This window comes from Podarcis liolepis (assembly GCF_965112155.1).
Source record: "Podarcis liolepis genome assembly, chromosome: 5".
Taxonomy (NCBI): Eukaryota; Metazoa; Chordata; class Lepidosauria; order Squamata; family Lacertidae; genus Podarcis; species Podarcis liolepis.
Window position 1 is genome coordinate 98,287,009 of NC_139556.1, and position 21,680 is coordinate 98,308,688.

The following is a 21,680-nucleotide window of genomic DNA, read 5'->3' on the forward strand; positions in this document are numbered from 1 at the left end:
GCCAGTACTGGGCTAAGACATTTGCTTCCTGAAGCAAAACACACTATGGCAGCCCAGCCCAGCCCATTCTATGGCTGCTGTAAAAGCAAGCTCACAGAAGTTATCTGGATGTGTCTGAAAATAAATACAAAAAGAGGCTGCTAAAGACACTGCTTCATTATACAGCAGCTGTTTTACAGCATATCCAACAGTCAGAAATCAGTTTTACACATTCACTCCTATCGAACCTACCAAGCAGCCTGTGACTTTAGAGGTTTTAATTTAGATTGTCTTGATTTGTTTAGCAGATTGCTAGTTTAGCATTAGACCTAACTAGGGTAGATGTTTACATTCCACTGGCAAACACTGAAAGAGACTTTAAAGGAGCTGGGAGCTTAGCAGTGGTACGAGATCTTTCCCATTATGAAAACGTGTACTGACCTAGTTTCAGCATTTTAATCTACGTTAGTGTTGGTTAATAAACCAGGAAAATTAACCAGGATCCTTTCTTCTAATGGTTTATAAAATGAGGAATAATTGTCTGAACCAAGGTTTCCCAAACTTGGATCTGCAGTTGTTTTGGGACTACAGTTCCCATCATTCCGGAGCACTAGTCCTGCTAGCTAGGGATGATGGGAGTTATAGTCCAACAACAGCTGCAAACCCAAGTTTGGGAAACACTGGTGAACCATGCTGTACTTACATATTACTAAGGTCTTGATTAATTTTAATTCAAATTGATTAAAGCATGTCCCCAAACACAATAACTTGCCCAACTTTTCTATCAGTGGCATAAAACTGAATTGTTTTGATGACTACATACCAAAGATCCATCTACTTCCAGCAACAATCAGTTAGTTCATGAGGATGCACTGGAGCTTATCCAATATCCAGCCATGGAAGGAAAAGAAGAGGTTGTCACTTGCCAATGAGTCTCTCCCTGCTTCCTTCCTCTTTCATGCCAAGGCTGCCATCCCATGCACCCTTGCTTCAGTGTATGTTCCACTGAACGGAAGGGGACTTACCTTTGAGTAGATATGCTTAAGAAAGTTTTACATTGCTAGGTTCTTACCCACTGGGTTAAGAGTCCAAAGGAATCCAAAAATGGGTTTTATGGATTGCGTCCTGCTTGATGAAGTGCTCCAGAGCCTAGAATGTGAACCCCAACCCTCCTTACTCTGAGGTGGTCCACCTGGTTTCAGCTGAACATGTGCAAAATTAAGGCATTCACTGGAAGGAACTACCTTGCAAAAACCTTTTAAGGGATAAAGGGGGGGGGAATAAAAAGCCCTGGCTCCTCTCACATCAAAGTATAAGCCAGTGTGGTGTAGTGGTTAAGAGCGGTAGTCACGTAGTCTGGGAAACCGGGTTCGTGTCTCCGCTCCTCCACATGCAGCTGCTGGGTGACCTTGGGCCAGTCACACTTCTGTGAAGTCTCTCAGCCCCACTCACCTCACAGAGTGTTTGTTGTGGGGGAGGAAGGGAAAGGAGAATGTTAGCCGCTTTGAGACTCCTGAAGGGGAGTGAAAGGCGGGATATCAAATCCAAACTCTTCTTCTTCTTCTTCTTCAAGTGAAGACAGAACAGGGAATTGCTTCAGCTTAGGACTACCGGGAGACTTGCACATGCACACAGCCGCGAACTCTCACATTCTTTCACCTTCCAAGTTTTAAGGCTTCTGCTGCCTTCCTCTCCAATGGTTGAGCTGAACTCCTAGCCCAGTGTGGTATAAAGTGCTCAAACCGGCATGCCAGACTGCCAGCTGACCGGCAAGTGGACAAGCTGTGTTTGTCTTTCTTTTTCCTAGGCAAGGCTGCTGCTGCTGCTGCTGCTCCTTTGCGGCCAGTTGGGCAAGGTGGAATAGAGCATGCTCAGTTTTAAATGGAAAAGGAGAAGGTGCTGAGTGAGTAGAGGCCAGAGAACCAAAGATGAGGAGGCAACACAGGCGCAGTAAACCTGAGAATTAGGCATTGCAGTTACAGGCCCTGTGAGGAGGGGCACTTCAGCTAATTGGATTCCAATATGTCACTTGAAGCGGCTGCTTAGCCTGCCCACATGGTCAAGCCACTCCTGTACATGGCTGCCTGGAAAAAGAAACCCGGTCAAGAATCCAGCTTACCCAAGACACCACGCGGCCGTTGAAACAGGGAAGCTTTGCATTGTCGTCTGAGATTTCTTCCTTCACAACGCTGCAAAAAGAAGAGAGAGACAGATGTCAAAGTACAGGCCAGCACATGAGGTCAAAAAATAACAGAGCTGGCAGCCTGATTCTAGGGCAAAAAAACCCAGAAGAACTTGGATTGCCACGAAAATAAAACCTGAGGATGTTTCTTAAGAGGCGGAGATTGGGCATGATACATCAATGCATCTCAATTCCACATCCTAAGCCCTACCTACCCAACCAAGACAGCTCAAATCCAACCAGAAACATCTGTACTTCCTAATCTGCTTATTTCTCAGGTCATATTTGTGGATCTGTCAACTTGCAGCTAAGCCCTCTCCAATTTCTGCTTCTTATTTATGATTTCTATAAAAGGAAGTGTGTGTGTTTAACAGTTCATTTATCCCTTAGAGAGCCCTGTGAAGCGAAGCAAGATTGAGATGTAGAGACGTGTCTAGGCTGCCCAGAAAACTACATGACTAAGCAAGAATCTGCATAGGAATCCTTCTTAAAAGAAAGATAGGGGGGGAACAAGGCTGTTTTGCACAATGACAGGTGAAAACATTGTTCACTTTAAAATGATAAATCAAAGTAAGCCACATTATCCAGTCAGGTCTCAATATTTCAATTGATGTTTTATTCTGAGGAAGAGAACTGATCCCCTTTCTATTGCTGGCTCCTAGACTACACACAACAACTTACCACAAGGGTATTTTAAGGTATGAAAGGCAGACTATAACGTAACATACCCGGAAGACAGAAGTCAAAGGGGACATGGTGGGATGGTCCCAATCCTGTACAAAGGAAAACTGGGTTCTGTAACCTGCATAAACTATGGGGAGCCTATATTATAGTGCATTGCCAAGACTAATGTTTCTTTTTTAAAAAAAATAGCAGAGATTCCTTAGAATGCAAGCCTACTTGGAGCAAATGATATGAAAGAAAATCTATAGTTGCTGGCTAAATGAAGTGAACCTATAGATTAGGGGTCAGTAAAGTTTTTCAGCAGGGGGCCGGTCCACTGTCTCTCAGACCTTGTGGGGGGCCAGACTATATTTTGACGGGGGGGGGGAATGATGCAAGAGCACTACGAGCCCCTGTGGCTGCTTACCTGTGTCTTACAAGCAGCAGGGGCTGGTGGCAGCAGTGGAGGGACGATGAGCAGCGTGCAAAAGGGCTGCGGAGAGGGGCTGCTCAAAATGGCGGCCACTCGAGCGCTGCTGCTGCTGGCACCAACAAAACCCAGCCCCCTTCCTCCTCTAGGCAGGGCAGGGAGAAGCCAGGAGGAGGGAGGGAGGAGGCGCAGCCGCCATATGAGGGATCTGCGTGCAGGCGATCCACGTGGCGATTCCCGGACCATCTGCAGGCCGGATCCAGAAGGCAACTGGGCCTGATCCGGCCCATGCTACAGCCATGCTACAGATGCCATGCTACAGATGCAACATTTGTGAACAAGAAGGGACTGTTGTCTTCTGTTCTGCAAGTGTATCAATGCCTCCAGATCAGAGTGGCAGGGATTCTAAGGCACTCAAGCTCTCAGAGGCCCTTTTGAGGACAGACGGGAACAGGTGTGAGCAACATCTGGCCTTGAATTTGGAAGCAGCAAAAGGTCTTTGGACTGGCCAGGCATAACTTAAAGACAAGGAGCCTGACCGTCTGCTGTTGCCTGGCCAACAGAGTGGAGCTGTCTGATTGCTGGCCCCCTTGCCCTCCTTTAGTCCTCCAGCAACTGGCCTCAGGCATCCTTGGCTGGTGAAGACCATTTAGAGGCACATGGGCTTAACCTTCCCCGGGCACACAGCAAAACAAGAGCTATTTGACAAAAGGCCTTTAAAAGCTTAAGATTGAAATCTTTAGCTGACTCTTATTTAAATCGCTTTATTTCCATCCCAGCAAAGAACCTGTAGCAACATGTTTGAGCATCCTGGGGCATAAGACAAGACACAAATATGGCCTTTTCTGCTCAATATACACAGCGTCTAAGCTCCATAAATGAAAGCAATTGTGCGTGTAGGCTGAACGGAGGCTGAGATAGCCCCACCGCAAAACCCTCCTCACTTATGGAAGGCCATATGTTCCTGCCAAAATGAGACAGACTTTGAAGTCGCTTCACCAGATGGAACCATGCAAGAAAGTACAATCGTTTGGGTCAACGCCTTGGCGGGTGGAGGGTGCAGAGAAGGCAGCCCACAGGGTTCAGCTCAGACGCTGTGTTACTGCTAGGAGAGGCCCCATCTTTTTAAAAAGGGGAGTCAATCACTTTCATATTTTGGAAATCCTATGTTCTTCAGGCAAGACACCTCTGAATGTGACATGATCAACCAAGCCCACTTCTGAGAAAAATGTATTCACTCCAACAAAATCCTCAGAAGCTCAGCTTTCTGAATGTTGGGTTTCTAGTCCTCATGGTTGCCTAAAAGGCTGAGAAACTTGAATGAGGCACAATGTGGCTTCTACTGGTTGGGGTGGTGACTAGTCCCACCCTTCTTAAATCCACTGGCTATTCTGGTCACACAAGAATCCTTGGCTTTCTGGCCTGAACTTGAGTTCTGTAAAAAAACGGACTCAAGTAACTTCATGCACAAGATGAAGATTACAATCTGTACAGCACAAATATTATTTGAAAAATGGCCACCTATATGGCCTCAATAATCTTCATCTTTCCCAGTGCCCAAAGGATCCATACATCAAAATGGGTTTGGAAAATGTGCAAGCTGAGCTTTAAGCTTGGCTCCCAGTACGTTTCCGAGCACAATTCAAAGTGTTGGTGCTGACCTTTAAAGCCCTAAACGGCCTCGGTCCAGTATACCTGAAGGAGCGTCTCCACCTCCATCGTTCTACCCGGACACTGAGGTCCAGCACCGAGGGCCTTCTGGCGGTTCCCTCACTATGAGAAGCCAAGTTACAGGGAACCAGGCAGAGGGCCTTCTCGGTAGTGGCGCCCTCCCTGTGGAACGCCCTCCCACCAGATGTCAAAGAGAACAACAACTACCAGACTTTTAGAAGACATCTGAAGGCAGCCCTGTTTAGGGAAGCTTTTAATGTTTGATGTATCATAGTATTTTAATATTCTTTTGGAAGCCGCCCAGAGTGGCTGGGGAAACCCAGCCAGATGGGCGGGGTATAAATAATAAATTATTATTATTATTATTATTATTATTATTATTATTATTATTAAAGGCCCATCAGTCTACAGCACCGGAGGGAAGGAGGGTTGGAAATTACATGGGGACACAGAGAAAGTCTGGACAGGCTATTACTGTCATATAACTATAGTGTTTAAAGCAAGAAGATGAGGCCAAGGAGTAAACCCTACACAAATCCAAAGTGGAGCCCCTAAGATGGTTGAATGGCAACTAGTACACTGTCTCCTTCTGGCAACACCTGCAGCCAAGCTGGTGCCAAACATATTGCTTTCCTTTCCTTTGGACCAAATCAGCAATGCCGTGTGTGTGTGTGTTGTCGTTCTGGCAGCCTAGGGCCTCCATGCACTCTGCCCAGGCTTGCATCGCAGGGAGGTCACTTCGGTGCTCCCAGTGCAGCCGTTTGGCTTCACCCCCAGAAGCACACTCCATTGTCTCTCGAGGTAAACAGGTGCCAACAACAACTAGTTCCTACTGAGCCAAATTTAAGCTTCTTGTATTAATTTACAAGGCCCTTAACGACTTAGGTTCAAGGATACCTTAGGGACTGATGGATGCCTTATATCCCTGCCCAATCACAGAGCTCTTGAGAGGAATTACACAACTCAGATCCACCAGGAGTGTTCAATATTGTGGGCTCAATTCAGTGTCACTCAGTCCCAGCTTAGATCAGACAGGCCCCTTTCAGGCACTTGGTGAAGACACGTTTGTTTCGGCAGGCATGTTAAGTATGTTTTCTCATTTTATGATTAGCTTTGGAGGTGCACTCCTCTTGCATGCCTCCTGTATCCACGTAAAAACTGGGATAATAAGATGAAGTCGGAAACTCCTGGTGCTTCTTCCAGTTGTGGAACTCCTCTGCAGGCAGGATTTTTCTGCCCATTTCAAAACATGGACAGAAAATTGCAGGAGGCAAATAGGGTTTTCCATCCTAATTAACTCTGCCCCACCCAGACGACGCCTTCTGTCCCTACTTTATACATCAAAGGAACCTGCTCCTTGAAGCCCTGAAGGCTCAGATGCACTCATTTAATCTGAATGGAGTCTTTTAAAGTGACACCATTTCCCACATCTTCTGCACCAACCAACCAGCTACCTGTGTCTTACTGAGATGCAGGCAGAAGAGGTTCAAAGAGATCCAGAAGGCTCTGTGCCAAGAAACTGAACTGCAAGCCAGTGGGCCAACCCCTTACTCACAAAACCAGGAGTGCAATCTGCAGAGCACCAAGGGACCACCTTGACACAGGATCATAACTCTAGGTGAAAGAGGTTTATGGGTGCTCAGGTTTTTTAAATTTATCACCTTGCATGCAGGTCCTTTTGTGGAAAGGGCCATAGCTCAGTGGTCAGCACCTGCTATGCTTGCAGAACATCTCAGGTGCAATCACCAGCATCCCCAGGTAGGGCTGGGAAGACCCCCTGCCTGACACCCAAGAGGGCTGCTGCCAGTCAGTAAAGTCAATACTGAACGAGACAGACTAACAGTCTGACCCAGTATACATTTTGGTGGCAGGCACTGTGTCAACAGAGTCAGAACAGAACCTACTGAAGAAGCTGGCAGCCCAAGGATTGTCATTTTCATTTGCAGGGGGATCTAGTCCTCATGGATGGGGGGAAATGGAATAAAAACATGTGGGTTACATCTGTCAAACTGCAATGCATGAACTGCTTAATTTTTAGTTCCATTATGTTGCTTCTACATTGACTGCAATTCAGGGAAGCATTCCGGGTGCTCAAGTTTTTTCCGTTTCTTTCTCCCACACACTTGGATCACATGCACCCAGACTCAGATCACCCTCACTGTGTTCAATGGGATCTACTTGAAGGTTAAATATACATATGGCCTGCGACTTACATTTTTCAAGAGAGATGTATCAATGCTGGAAGCCCTTCCCATCTGTCATGAGTCCCCTTGAAGAGTGGTCAGACCCCAAGGAAAAATGGGAGTTAGACCTGGAGGAGAGTCCCAGGGGGACGGGGTAACAGATTCCAACCCCCCCAAAAGATGTCTGATCCCAGGGAGGGTTCCAGGAGGTTGGGGGGTGGAGACCCCCCCCCCCAAAGTAGGTTCAGGAAAATTCTGAGAAGTGCTTCCCATCACCTGCCTTCCAGATATGCCTCTCTCAGCTTCTCCAGTCAAGGAACCATCCTGTTACACAGGAGCCCTCCCCCTTTAACGGTGGGAGCTGAGAGTAAATCTGATGCCAAGGCTGGCATCCACTCCACTTCTGGGACACAGAGGCTGCAGTGCGCACAAATCTTGCCTAGGCAGCATACTAGAAGGGATTCCAGGCGCTTGTTGAGCCAAATGCTGTGCCCATCCCACCCTGAATGTTGTTAGCTATTAGAAATCATTACTGATTATATTTCAAGAGCAGTGCCCATATTAAGACAGGCAACGTAACACACACCAGGATTATCAAACCTGTGCTTGTCATAAGCGGTTTCTCACTAGGAACGCCATCCCAATGAGCACTGGCACAATTTCACAGGAACGGCAAACTGCGCAAGATGAATTTGCTACTTTGACTGAATCTAGCAATGTGTCCTCTGTTCATATAACACAATCTACACCACTGTCAACACAAGTCACTTGATGCTGTGCTGCCAGCTACAAAAGTCTGTTATTTTGTTTGCTGTATCCTAGCTTGGCAGTAAATCCACAGAAATGGCTAACCTCCAAATATTCTTACTTGTCTGCACACACACCTAACTATATTTAATTACTTGTAGCCTGTAAGAAAAAACAAATAATGGGGAGGAGAACGACCTTTTGTAAAGCTCGACTGCCTAGAAGTGTGTTTTACTCACACTGAAAGCTGAAATTGCTCAGAGGATAATAAGAGGCTACAATGACCATTAGGGAACACATTAGTGACATGTTTTCTACCTCTGCATGTAGTAATTAAGATAGTTAAAATGTTGTGACTAGACATGATTATATTGTGGCTGCAATAAGCCTTTCACCACCCTCTGTATCTTACCCCACAAATATGGCTGCAAAGTGAACTCTTGTTCAAATCCAGCCCCAGAAAATGCCCTGAAGGTGCTTGCTGTCGTTCCATCACAGATGCTAAGCAGATCTGTGGCTGGCCTATAACAGAGTGGGAGACCAGGAGTTCACTACCTTTACACTGAGATCCATAAAGGGAAAAAGGGCGATGCAGGAATGCAATAAATCTGTGGGTAGGTGTTGGTGCTTTAACTAAGCCCTCCACACACTCAGTTTCTTTCCATGTAAATGCTGACAGCTTCTAGAACAGCTCTGACTGGCTGGCTAAAGATGAGGGGAGCCAATGGGTCTCAAACCCTCAGTGAATTAGGGACTTTCCCTGCATGCAAAGACAGGCTCTGATGGATTGAACAGATGAGACCAGTAGTGGGTCCAACGGTCAAGAAGGCAGTTTCTACACGTGGTCTAGAGGGATATGGGGGCCGATGGAGCTTGTGTACCTAGGAGAAGGAAAACTCTGATCCTAAACCTCTGCTACCTTGCAGAATTTCTTCGGGAGAAGAAAAGTCTAAAGTGTAAACCCCTACACAAATCCAGAGTCCCTAAGATGGTGGGACGGCGCCTTGTACGCCTCCTTCCGACAACACCTGCAGCCAAGCTGGTGCCAAAGGTATTGCTCTACTTTGTTTGGATCACACCAGCGAGGCCAAGAGGGGGGATCTTGCCTTCCAGGCAGCCCAGAATTTACATACACACTGCCCAGGCCTGCACCCTGGGGAAGTCATTTCAGTGCTGCTAACACAGATTTGACTTCACCACTGGAGACATACTCCATTGTTTCTTGAGACAGACGTATGCCAACAAAGTTCAATTGATTCACAGGAGACGGTGTAGTAAAAGGGATTTCAGAATGTCCCATGCAAGTTTGTCTGGCCAGAATGCGGGGCGGGAGGGGTAGTAGCCTTGTGCTCCTCAGACACCGAGGGCTTAGCAGGTATCAAGGCAGAACCAACCCTCAAGCAGGCAGCTAAATAGAGCACCCCTCTCTTTGCTTTGCACCCCTCTAGCCCCAGCCTTAGAAAAAGGGTTGACAAGTTGGGCCTGGCTCTGGTTTAATAGCAGGCAAATGCTCTTGCCAAAAAGGAACTGAGGCTGTGGAATGTGCTTTGTGAGCAAAACTGCTCATTCCTGGAAAAGCCTCAACTCAGCAGGAGGGCAGGAAGGGCCGAGGAGGAGAGAGAAAAGAGAAAAGAACAGAGTTGAGCTTCTTCAACCCCACACCTAGAAGCATTATCACAAAAAGCTGCCTAGCCACTAGCCCCATAATGCCAACAACACTGCAATTTCAGAAGAAGGAGAAATAGAAAGAACTGGTTTAGAAATAACATTCAACTGGTTATCAGCAAATGGGGTGGTTTTTAAGTTTTATTCAAAGTCGACTCACCAAAACATAGCTAAGTTAGGTCCATTATTTTCAGTAAGTCTACTTTGAGTAAAACTTTGAATACCACCAACTTGCTTAGTTCCATTGTTTCTCCAGAGCGCAAAACTCAGACTTTCTTCATGCAAAACGGCACAGACAATAATTCCTTTAATGTGGCAGCCCCAGCGTTCTGGAATTCCCTATCCACTAGCACTAGGCAGATGACATCCTAACACTGTGACGCCTGCTGAAACGTTTCTGATTCAGTGGGCATATCCAGACACATGATTTAGTCATATCTCTTTTAACATTTGTTTAATGCTTTGCTATGTTTACTGTATTTAAATGTTCCAAACTTGATTTTATGTTTAATGGTAATGTTCTATCACAGATTTAGGAGGAATGGTAGGATATGACTTTAACAAATAAAACAAAACAAAAGATCGAGCACGAGACTCTTAATCTCAGGGTCATGGGTTTGAGCCCCAAATTGGGCATAAGGTTTCTGCATTACAGGGGGTTGACTAGATAGGTGACCATTGTGGTCCCTTCCAACTCTACAATTCGATGATTCTAGCAGGTATCAACTTGCCAGAAAGATGTCCGCTGCGACCAGCTTCAAAGCCTCATTCCTGGATCTTGCCAAGTGTTTTTGTGAACGGACATCAAGAGTTTTCAGCCCCAGCCTAAGAATTCTACTCCAGATCTCCCTTGACCATTCAGCTACAGCTTTGTTTCCTCTTTGTCTTACAAAGTCATTTACCGTATTTTTCGCTCTATAAGACGCACCAGACCATAAGACACACCTAGTTTTTGGAGGAGGAAAACAAGAGAAAAAAAATTTGAATCTCAGAAGCCAGAACAACAAGAGGGATCGCTGCACAGCAAAAGCAGCGATCCCTCTTGCTGTTCTGGCTTCTGGGATAGCCGCGCAGCCTGCATTCGCTCCATAAGACGCACACACATTTCCCCTTACTTTTTAGGAGGGGAAAAGTGAGTCTTATAGAGCAAAAAATACGGTATTTCACTGGTCAATGAGTAACAGCTGTGGCAGACTGCGCCGCCCTTGCCTCCATCAACAACAAATTGCAATGACATCCACACCAGTTGCATCTTTCAGTGGATGCTCTCCCCCAAAAAGCTGCTGCAGCTGTGTGCCACATCATGTGGATCCTTGAACTATTCCCCACTCTCCCCTTTAGCTCCCATCACAGGGCCAGGCCACAGAACATCAAAAGCTTGTGCAGTGGCCATCTAGGTTACAGGATGCCAACAGAATGATAAAACAGAAAAACAGGTCCATATATATATTTAACTCACAGAGACATGTGTCCCAACCCTTCAAGGGAGACCTCCCTTTGCAGCCTATGAGAATATGTACACTGTAGTACACATCTGGCTTGATGGGTGTCCCTGATCCATTCAAAGAGAAGCATGTCCCTACCTAGGCCAACCACTATATGCAATATAAAGCACAATTCAAGCTAATGCAGGGCTGTTATGCTGAAATGTATATATTACTTCAATGAATTTAAACAGTTCTGTTATTATGCTAACCTATGCAAATGTAATTGTATTTATAACTGAAGATTTTTAATACAAGGCAGCTGGTTAAAAGTATTCTAGCCAGTTGCCAACCAATGGCACTTGAGAGACATCTGTGGTGTTGCTGCTCACAGGCACATGGTTATCAAACCTGAAGGTGAAAGGTTCCATCAACTGAAAGTGACATCTTCTGTATCAAACCTCATCTCTCAAGTTGTTATGCTCCTACTAAATCTCAATTCTTTCAGGCCAGGGCAAGCAATCAATGACACAGGCATGCCCCTCTACAAAACTGCTAGTATCCACTTCTAAATGGATCTTCTAAGCCAACTATCAAGCAACAAGAAGAAGTAACAGGTACGAGAAGCCAATGAGGCCAAGAAGCTCATTGGACAGATGGATGATCGTCTGTCAAGTAAAATCTAGTTGAGATTCCTGCATTGCAGGGGGCTGCACTAGATGACCCTCTGGGTCTCTTCCAACTCTATGATTCTATGAGTCCATGAAATCCTCCTCTGAAGAACAAGGTATGTTTCAGCAAAGAAACAAAGGCAAGCTAAAATAGAACAGAGAAGTTTCCCAGCACAGGCAATATGGCCTTCTGGCAGCTATCCTCTCTCTGCAACGGGATTTTTCTTGCGTGGCACCTTGGCGTATCAAGCTCATCCCAAAGCCTGCAAGGACCACATAAGCCCTCTCCCTGCTACAACTAGAAAAGTGACAACAGCTACGGGCTAAAAACTGCTCTGAAATTCCCCAATAAAAGATATTAATTTTTCTCCTTTTCTTGGGGGCTACCTCTCTGCTTGAACTGGGGCTTCACTGAAGCCTGAAGTGCAACTGGAGAAAGGTGCTGCTCTGTTGACCGGACCAGGACAGAAGGATCCTACCATTTATACACATTCCGGCCCAATCTGAATGCTTTATCCTGCCTGCTAATAGCAGAGGGTCATGTTGCATACGGCCATTCCCTTCTGCTCCTGAATACGGCTCTGAGGACTGAGTATACACACACAGCCTTATTATCTCCCTCCATACTACATCTCATCCAACTTCACAGTCAGAGGCTCCCAGCTCTTGTTCTGACACACACACACCCTCAAGAAATAGGGTGTTGCCCTTCTTCCTCTCCAAAATATTGAACCAGCTAGAAGTTGAAATCAACCCTGAATCATAGAAATGCAAGCTGACAAAAGCATAGCATACACAGCATTCGCTTGGACTCTTCCTTCCCTCTAAAGATTTTTTTGGACGAGAAGTTGGCCACATTTCAGCTTTCAGAAGGGTAGATGTTTCTTACAAAGTCAATAAGCAGCAGCTAGTTTGGAGGCTCCCAACCCCACAGGACAGCATAGTGCCAGATCAAGAATGTGAAATGAATTTGCAGGCGTCTCAAAATAGTAACTGCAGCTCGAGAGCAAAAACTGACAAGTTATGAGTGAAAACTCTTTTGCCAAATGTGCGTGCCCTGGTGTGCTACATTGCTTGGGGCTTTGCCACTCCAAATATAGGCCCCACACATGACATTCAAATTTCATTGCTGAGTGCAGTGTGGATGAAGTTTGCCTATGAAGTGGGTAGGACCCACCGGGGCTACACAGAATATTTAATTTTTAGACAGACCCACTTAATTTTGATGCCAAGCCCTATCTACACTGCTCAAAGGGGACCTACAGCAGAAAAGGCTAGGATAAAATGTCAGAAGTAAATTCTGAGAAGCTAGTTATCATCGCACACCCCTCCCCTGCCCAGCTACTTAGCTCCCTGGGCTGGGGCGTGTGGCTTAAGACAACTGGCAATTAGTCTTACGGCCTCAAGCCAAGCTCTTGCAATTGCCAAAGTGACTTGCTGCTCACTAGCAGCCAGTGGGGTTTTTCCATATGTTGCTACAGCTCCATCACACATCTGGACTCAATTTAAGGGGGAAAGCTGTGGCTTAATGCAAGGCCAACATGTTGCTTCTCTGCTAAGGCTTGCACAGATCATTGTCAAAAGGGCAATGCACTCATCCTCTCTCCTGTAGGCACAATAGCCTGAATACATGAAGTAATGGAAGTTAATATCTAGGCTCTTATGTATATGGACTTGTAGAACCATGATATAAGAAAAAACTAAAATTTCACACACATCAAGAGAAACTTGCCTTCTGCTTGTTAATTTATTACAATGCCTCCCTTTTGTTCAGCAGTTGGTACTGAGCCTACGTGCATTTGGGGCACTGCAGGCGTGCTGCCATCACGTGGACAGTGTGGCAGTGGAGCTGCCAGGGGGCACAACAACAGGGGCAGCAAGTGAAGGGACCCCCCCCCCCCAATTCACTCTTAATTGCAGGAGTGAGTAATGACTGCAGGGGTTTAAAGAGAACATATGATATGCCAACTACAGGGTTTTGAAGGAAGTAGATGAGTAAGTTCAGGAAAACAAATCTGAAAAGAAGATTTGGCCAGAAATTGACACGGTAGAGAGTAAAGTGCTCCGTCCTACAGATTAGAGATGGGCAAATACCTGGAGTACTACCTGGAGTAGCATCATCCCAAGCATCAGAAGTGAGTGGAAGTTGGCAGAAACTGGTAAATGTGGGGATGCTTTAGCATGCAGACAGTGCTCTGTGAATATGGGGTCACTCTGCATGCTTTACCCTAAAAGACAATCTGCAAACAGAGCCAGAGGCCAAGTGGCCAGACCATGCTTCTCACAACTAGATTATCTAGTACATAGGACTTGCAAGCAGCTAGCGAGATCTGAGGGCCATGGAAAGTCACACCTGGAAGACTGTGGGAGCTAAGGACTGGAATCTAAGGGGTGTTACCTAGCCTAGCCAGGCTTTTCCCTTGGTTGTGGGAGAAGATGGTGCTACCAGAGGTAAGTAACAGGCAGGATGAGTCAGTTGACACACAATGACAAACACTCAATTCAACATGCTTTTTCTGCCCCCACCCCAGTCCAAGTGATGATCTCACCCAGCACAAAGGAATCACCGTGTGCTGCATCATTTTGCGCAATGTCAGCTATTTCCTTAATTATGAGGGAATTAGGCCGTGAACAGCAATGGGGCAGCTCAGAAGCTGCCTTGAATCACAGGGTCCATTGTGCGGAAGACACAGCAGACATATTGTTGGCTGAGGAGAGAACAGTTTGATGCTGCACAGCTGCAGGACTTTAGTCTTTGGTCAGCAATCGCCCAGGCACCGGAAATATTCTGAGAAAAAGCAGGAGTACTGTAATAGGTTTCAGGAAAAGGAAACCTTTGGTAAGATATGTTGAGGAAGAGAGGTGGCAGAGGAAAGACTTGCCAGAAAGGAGTACATCCATGTACAAGTCTGATTAGAAAACTCAAAAGGATGGATTCACAACCCAAACCATGGTTTGAACATCCCATAGTTCAGAGATGCTCACATGCTTTCTTTTTCCATCAGCTCAGCACTCGAGGCAATTGCCCTAACTACTGTTCATCAACTCGGACATCACACCAACCCATAGTTTACAGGAAGACTTAAACCATGATTCCTAGTTTCGGTTTGTTGGCCAATCACAAGGCTTATCGGCAGTTAAACTCAATTGTCTCAACAGAGCCTTATTATGAGAAAATTCCAAGCCTTGTGTATTATACTTCAATAAAGCTCTTTGACTAAGGTTACCAGATTTTTTTCAATGAATCCGGGAACACTATAAATAAATATTTTTTTAATTTAAAAAAAGAGGAAAAAGTTACTAAAAAATAAAGAAGTAGTATCTTATCTTCTGTGGTCTCCTCTGTTGCATGGCCTTCCTCTGTGTCCCGGCCTTTCTTGGAGCACTAGCCATGCTTCCCCCCTCCCTCCCTCCCCCTCCTTGCACTGCGATCCCCTACAGGCTTACTCAGGAGTAAGCGTTAGCAGAAACCCCCTCCTCCTGTTGCTGCCCTGCCCGCCTGTCTGGGCGTCTCCTGCTCAGGAATCGTCCGGCGGCTGCCCATCTGTGCCATGGCATGCCCTATCAGCGGGTCCGGGGCAGAGCCGGCGACGAGCGAGCAGGAGGAGGCGTGCTTGGGCTCATCTCCTGCTCGCATCTCATCCGTGATGGCCAAAGACAAGCTGGCCAACAAGCTGAGCCGCCACTTGCAAGTCGAGGAGCACAATGGCAAAGCCGAGCAGCAGCTGCAGCTGCCCAAGCACCACCCGGTGGCCGAGCCTAAGCCCGAGCTGCTGGTCTTGGACAGTGGCGCCGACAGTGAGCTGAGCACCAAGTCACAGTGGCGCACCTAGATCAACAACCCCGAGCAGCTCTTGCCTGCCGGTGGCGCCCAGCACCGCATCTTCAACCCCTACACCGAGTCCCCATATGATGTGTCTTGTGCGCAACACATCATATGGGGACTTCCAGCAAGGCAAAATGGTGGGCGCCATGGCAGCTGGCAGCTCCTGAAGCCAGCCAGAGCCAACTGCGCTACCAAGCTGGCTCCGGGCTGCTGAGACTGCTGCTGCTGCTGCTGCCATGATTCCCAGGGACATTAGATGAAATCCGGGGACATTCTGGGGGTGGAATTTGTCCAGGGACAAATTTGCAAATCTGGGGACTTTCCCGGGAAACGGGGAGGTCTGGTGACCCTATCTTTGACACAATAATGCTGAAAGAGAAGCCCTCTCAGCAGTGAATAACAGAGGCCCTCAAAGAGGTGCCGGATGTGTCCTTCTGGGAAGCTGAAATTTACTCTCCATTTGCAGCAGGTGTTCGCATTCTAAATGGCAGCCGGATCTGAACAAAGTCCTAAGAAATAAATCTTAAAAGATGCATCAGCAGATCAAACAAATTGCTGCTATGGCTTCGTTGTTAGCCTAAGACAGGCGAGTTCAGGCTAAACCAGAAAACCATGCAAGTCCTCTTCTCCAAGTAGCCAGAGGGGGAGGATGACTCACTGTTTTAACAAGACCTGACCTGGCACGGGGTCTTCTGGCAATTCTTCATAGGTTAAGATGCTGCCAACTGTGCAGATTTGGTCTAGATGGTTCCCTCAAAAACCACCAAAATGTACAGAATCTGAGGCCATTCTTTTCAGAAATGGAAAATGCCCTGCATCAATAAAACACAGTAAAGCACTGTGCTCCTCAAGTTAAACGTGAATGTCCGTTATTCAGGGAACGGCCATTACATTGCATCACAGAGACCTCTGAGCGACTTTGCAGCTCACTAGTTTTTTAACCTGGTTTAAGCGTTGCACTGAAAGCAGCATTAAAAAAAACATTAAAACAACCTTCCACTACTCTCTTCCATAAGAGCTTTACAAGTGTTGCACAGTCCATGCATTTAAATAATAATAAAAGTAGCAACAGCAACGAGCTATCTACCAGTTTACAGAAACCTATCTAAACAAGAGGTGTGTTATAAGCCTATGGTGCTGAAATAGGTATGAAAAGAAGGAGAACGAGCTTTTGATAGTGGAACTCTAGGAAGTGTACTACAAAATGGTCCAGGGAAACTTGGGGACTGTATTGATTTATTTGCAATGGCTGCAAAAATTTCCCAAATAAAACTATAGGCTTCCTTTCCCCCAAGTAAAGGTAGATGAATTCTTTCAGGTATTACTTGCCATCAAGTCCCATGGGGTGGGGGTGGGGATCAGTAGTTATTTACACAGTGCCAAAGTTCACCCCATTTCATAAGCAAAACAGCAGGTCCTTGCTCCAAGGAAGCTACACACAAATTTTGTTGAGGGCAGGGGTTGAGACCACAGAAGGGAGAGGCACGGGTAACAATGGACAAATGTGCACATAAGGTAAAGGTAAAGGTAAAGGTAAAGGTACCCCTGACCATTAGGTCCAGTCGTGACTGACTCTGGGGTTGCGGTGCTCATCTCGCTTTATTGGCCGAGGGAGCCGGTGTACAGCTTCCGGTCATGTGGCCAGAATGACTAAGCCACTTCTGGTGAACCAGAGCAGTGCACGGAAACGCCGTTTACCTTCCCGCCAGAGCAGTACCTATTTATCTACTTGCACTTTGACGTGCTTTCGAACTGCTAGGTTGGCAGGAGCAGGGACCGAGCAATGGGAGCTCACCCCGTCGCAGGGATTCGAACCGCTGACCTTCTGATCGGCAAGTCCTAGGCTCTGTGGTTTAACCAACCCACAGCGCCACATACTCAGGCTTAAATTCAACTTGAGGACAAAATGGTTTTAGGGAGAAAGCGGAGTTGTGGGAATATTTTGAAAGGACAGAGAAAAAACATGGTATCACATCATTCTGCACCAAAAGAACAGACAAAATGCGCCTCAGTGGACAATAGGCGAACCAAGGTAATTCAAGGGCAGAACATTCCCAGCTCTTTTAAGGAGCCAGACGACAATATCTGGGTGGAGCCAGCAAGTCAGTGCCTGGAGCTCAGAAGCAAGGCAGCCCTGCCACTCAACCAGATGAGCAACAATGGAAATTAATAAAGCAAACAAGCCACACAGCACATCCAAAGCTTGCAAATAGTGTCCTCACATTCTCTCTTGGCCCCCCACAAAACCCACTTCAAGTGACAGAGGAAGCCATCATCAGCCAGCGGCATGACACAGCCAAGGGGCTCCTGCAAACTGTCAACAATAGCAAGAAATGTCAACTTGGGATACAAATGGCTAGCAGTTCACAAGGCAGGGGAAGGTGGAACATCATTTGAGGACTGCAATTTATTAAGAGATCCATCCTCTATTTGGAAAATGTCTCTGCTAGGAGGACAGGGGTTCCTGGCACTGATTTCAAACAGGACATACAATAAAAATAAATCAATTTGCTGCTCTGCCCACGTCAACACATTTCCCCCATGCACATGTGTGCGAGAGGAGGCTGCCAAATACCAGCAGCGTCTGGCTGACACACTGGGAATTCCAGCAGCGCTTTCTTTGTTCTCTCCTCTGCAAAGTCCCGCAAAGCTCAGCCTTGAACCCATCCCGTGAAAGATGGGTGATAATTAAGCAGCCCTGGCTTAGCCATCAGACCAGCAATTACTTGGGATACTAATTTTCACTCACCAGCTGAGACCAGGGAATCTCTCGGAACTTAAAATTGGAAACACCAGCTGCAAAAAGAGGCGCAAGAATCAGGAGGGGAAAACAGCTATCTCGTCGCTGTGTCACACTAACAGAAAGACCGCTTGCTTCTCTGTTCGGGGAAGGGTTGCAGCTAGCAGTAGAGTGTTTACTTTGCAAGTAAATCCCTAGCCAGGCATTCTCAAATAGGAGTAAAGGGGGGGGCAGTTAGGGCCATACCTGTTTTAGACCTGAGATGGTGAGCTTGCAACACAGGGTTCCAGTTGTCCTTTGCTGAAACTGGAGCCAGGTGTGCAGCAGTTAGAAGGTGCCGCTTTGTTGAACAGGTACAGGCAAGAAGGCCAGGCTCCTGGCATTTATACCAGGCCTAGCGACCCAGAGGCTTCAGACTGCCTGCCAGCTGCCAGGCTGATGTTTACTTTATAAAATAGCAGTGGCACAATGTTGTTCTTTCATTTTTCCCAACCTTCCGCCACATATTGTTCCCTCTGCTCCCACATTTTATTCACATTTTATGGTAGAGACAGTGATGGTCCCAAATGAGTTCAGCGAGCCTCAGGTCTCAATGGAGACAAACCCAAGCCTTCCTGGTTGAAATTTCATACTCTGGATGTTACAACTCACTCTACTCCTATCCTTAATTCACAAGGTTCCTCTTCAAACTCCAGAGCCCTCATCTTTTTTGATCTGGGCATCACGATGGGAGTAGAGCACAGACAGAGAGCAGGGGTGACTGAGGGGGCCCCCAATGGAGTACTACTGCTGGGCGGTAAAGGAGATGGACCCTGAACAACCAAGTCTGGGGTGAAGTGGGTATCAACTATGGCCCCTCATACAAGTCGATGGAAAGAATCCTACACCATTTACTTTCATGGAGAAGACAAATGGTCTCCATCCCAATGCCTTACCTGGCATCCCAAGGCAATGTGTTCATAAGTGAGGGCCACATTCAGCACACACATCTACCTGGAGAACTGGAATTCCAAGATGATCTCTCCAGGTTAGATTAATGTGCAACAGCACATCAAGACAGTCAACAGGAAGACTTTGGGCTGAGTGGATGTTTCCCCTCTGAAGATGATGGTGATGTTATTTATTGTATTTCTATACAACCCTTCATCCGAGGATCATAGCGTGGTTTACAGTATAAAACCACAAACATACATAATATAATAACAAGCATAGTCTAATATAATAACATTCGTAGTCTCCTCACCACTGCACACAAAAGTATCTGTCCACTCTCCACCCATCACTTGCCACAGACTCCAAAATTTATCCAGAAAAATGGCCAAAAGCAATCAAACTTCATAATTCTGGTGTGGGTGTGAAGTGTCTAACTGTAGATGCAACCGACTGTCAGCAGAGCAAGATATTGCAAGCCTGGTATTCAGGAATCTGATGGCTTGGGGGAAGCTGTCCAACACCTAGGAAGAAAAAACCCTTTTGCTTTCACAGGATAGGGCTATGCTAGAACCCTTGCTTTGCAGCAGCTGAGTACAGGCCTACAGCTGTCCCGACCTTGCACCGCCTGCCAGCTGTCAGGATAATGAACACGTTCCCCTGCCTGAAGACCTTCAGCAGCTTAAGGGAGTGTCACTATCTCTCTATTAACACATACCTTCTGCTCCAATCGCCAAATTGATAGCTTTTGAGCAGGTCTTCACACCCTTGTGATGCAAAATTATATATTTTAACCCTACAGGACCTCAACATACCTTCCCATTGACACCGTGCAAGGCCATCTCTCAAGGGCAAATTAAGCTCAACCCTGCACTAACTGAAATTGTAAAGCCTCTCTCACACCCAGAGGAAAAGCTTTTGGAGAAATTGGAGGAACCGTTTTGGCACAGCACTACTACTAACCTACTGCTGAACTTCAGGCACAACCTTGTCACCACTAGCCAATCACCCTAGAGTTGCGATACGTTAACATGCTTCCTGAACTTCTATATAGGGGATACTCAATCAGTAGAGCATGAGACTCTTAATCTCAGGACTGTGGGTTCGAGCCCCATGTTGGGCAAGAGATTCCTGAACTGCAAGGGGTTGGACCAGATGACCCTCGTGGTCCCTTCCAACTCTACAGTTCTATGAATCTATGAAAGCTGCCACAATTTCCTAGTAATGAAGAGGGGGTGTCATACTAGCCCCAAAAGTCTGTGGTAAAGCGCTGTATGCTTGGCACAGGCAACCAGAGTGCCAAACACAGAAATGTTTCTTTCCTACATAAGACCAGAAGGATCAGCTTCTGTTGGTAATCGTGCTCTTCATCAATGGCCACAACAGAAACATCTGTTTGATGGAAAGAGTGAGAATGCAAACTTGACCAAAGAGATTGAGATCAAATCAACAACACACTGGGAGGCTGTCACAGTATGAATCCGCAGACCAGTAAAATATGTATTGGAGTATATTATTTCTGGAGGCTTACCTAGTACTGTTGTATTTTCTGCATCAGGGGAAGGCTCACTGCCCAGGCGTTTAGTATGTTTTACCTTTACTGATAGTTTTATCTGGCTTTTATGAGAAGTGTCAGGGTGCCTATCCCAAACACTGCGACAGAGGCTGTTATGTGCAGTTAGGAAGAAAGCAGTTAGGAAGACACCTGCTGGACCTCTGACTCCTAGCAACAGTGCTGTGCAAAACAGGAGAGAACCACAAGAACAAGCAGAGTAACAACTGTACAAAGCACTAATCGGCATTAATAAAAAAACAAACTGGAGAAGCAAGTCATCATAACAAGATAACAAGATGCCAACATGCCATTCATGTCCCTGTGTGAGTGAGTGAGGAATGTAATGGGAAGGGCTTTTAAAAAACCATATAAAAGGTGACTGCCATTCACTTTAACCCAAGCACACAGCAGTTACAAGACACTGCCCAACCTGAAGCAAAAGGCAAATTGTCTGGAACAGTGAGAAGGCAGTTAAACACAGTACTTCAGCTCACAACGAAATGCATGTAGCTGAACAAACAGGACCTTAGAACAAACAGCAGGTGGAAAACACTTCACAGAAGATCGGCAGCCAATCCATCACTCGGGGATCCAATACAAAATGGTTCACTCTTGCCCACAGTCTGGCATGCTTCCAACTGTAGGTGTTCTTAGGGTTCAGTAGTTTGTTTTTTTATTCTCTCCATCAAGGGGCTTCCTTGCCATCTCTGCATTCATCCATCACATCAGTGTCACACCCTCCCTCATGGAACTCGGGATTCTATATGTTAGAGGTGGCTGGCCTGTGGCCCTCCAGGTGTTGTTGGACTACAATTCCCATCTTCCCTGACTGGGGAAGATGGGAGTTTGAGTCCAACAACATCCGGAGCATCACAGGCAAACCCCCCCTGCTCTAGCCTCTCCCCACCATCACATTCCACTTCTTGTGACAGGAGCAAATGATGCTTGCAAAGACTAGGAATCTTCATTTGTAAAACAGGAATATTGTTGACTCGCGGGATTAATGCAACTATA

The 21,680-nt window shown here is 46.4% G+C and overlaps 1 protein-coding gene across 3 annotated transcripts in view; it reads right to left on the minus strand.

Moving 5' to 3' along the window:
* DVL3 (dishevelled segment polarity protein 3) overlaps positions 1-21,680 on the minus strand; it is a 51,526-nt gene that overhangs the window by 23,153 nt on the left and 6,693 nt on the right. For all 3 annotated transcript variants that reach the window (XM_083504114.1, XM_083504115.1, XM_083504116.1), the window contains exon 2: positions 2,099-2,168. In XM_083504114.1, coding sequence (XP_083360240.1) covers positions 2,099-2,168 — 70 coding nt within the window. The remainder of the gene's footprint in view (positions 1-2,098; positions 2,169-21,680) is intronic.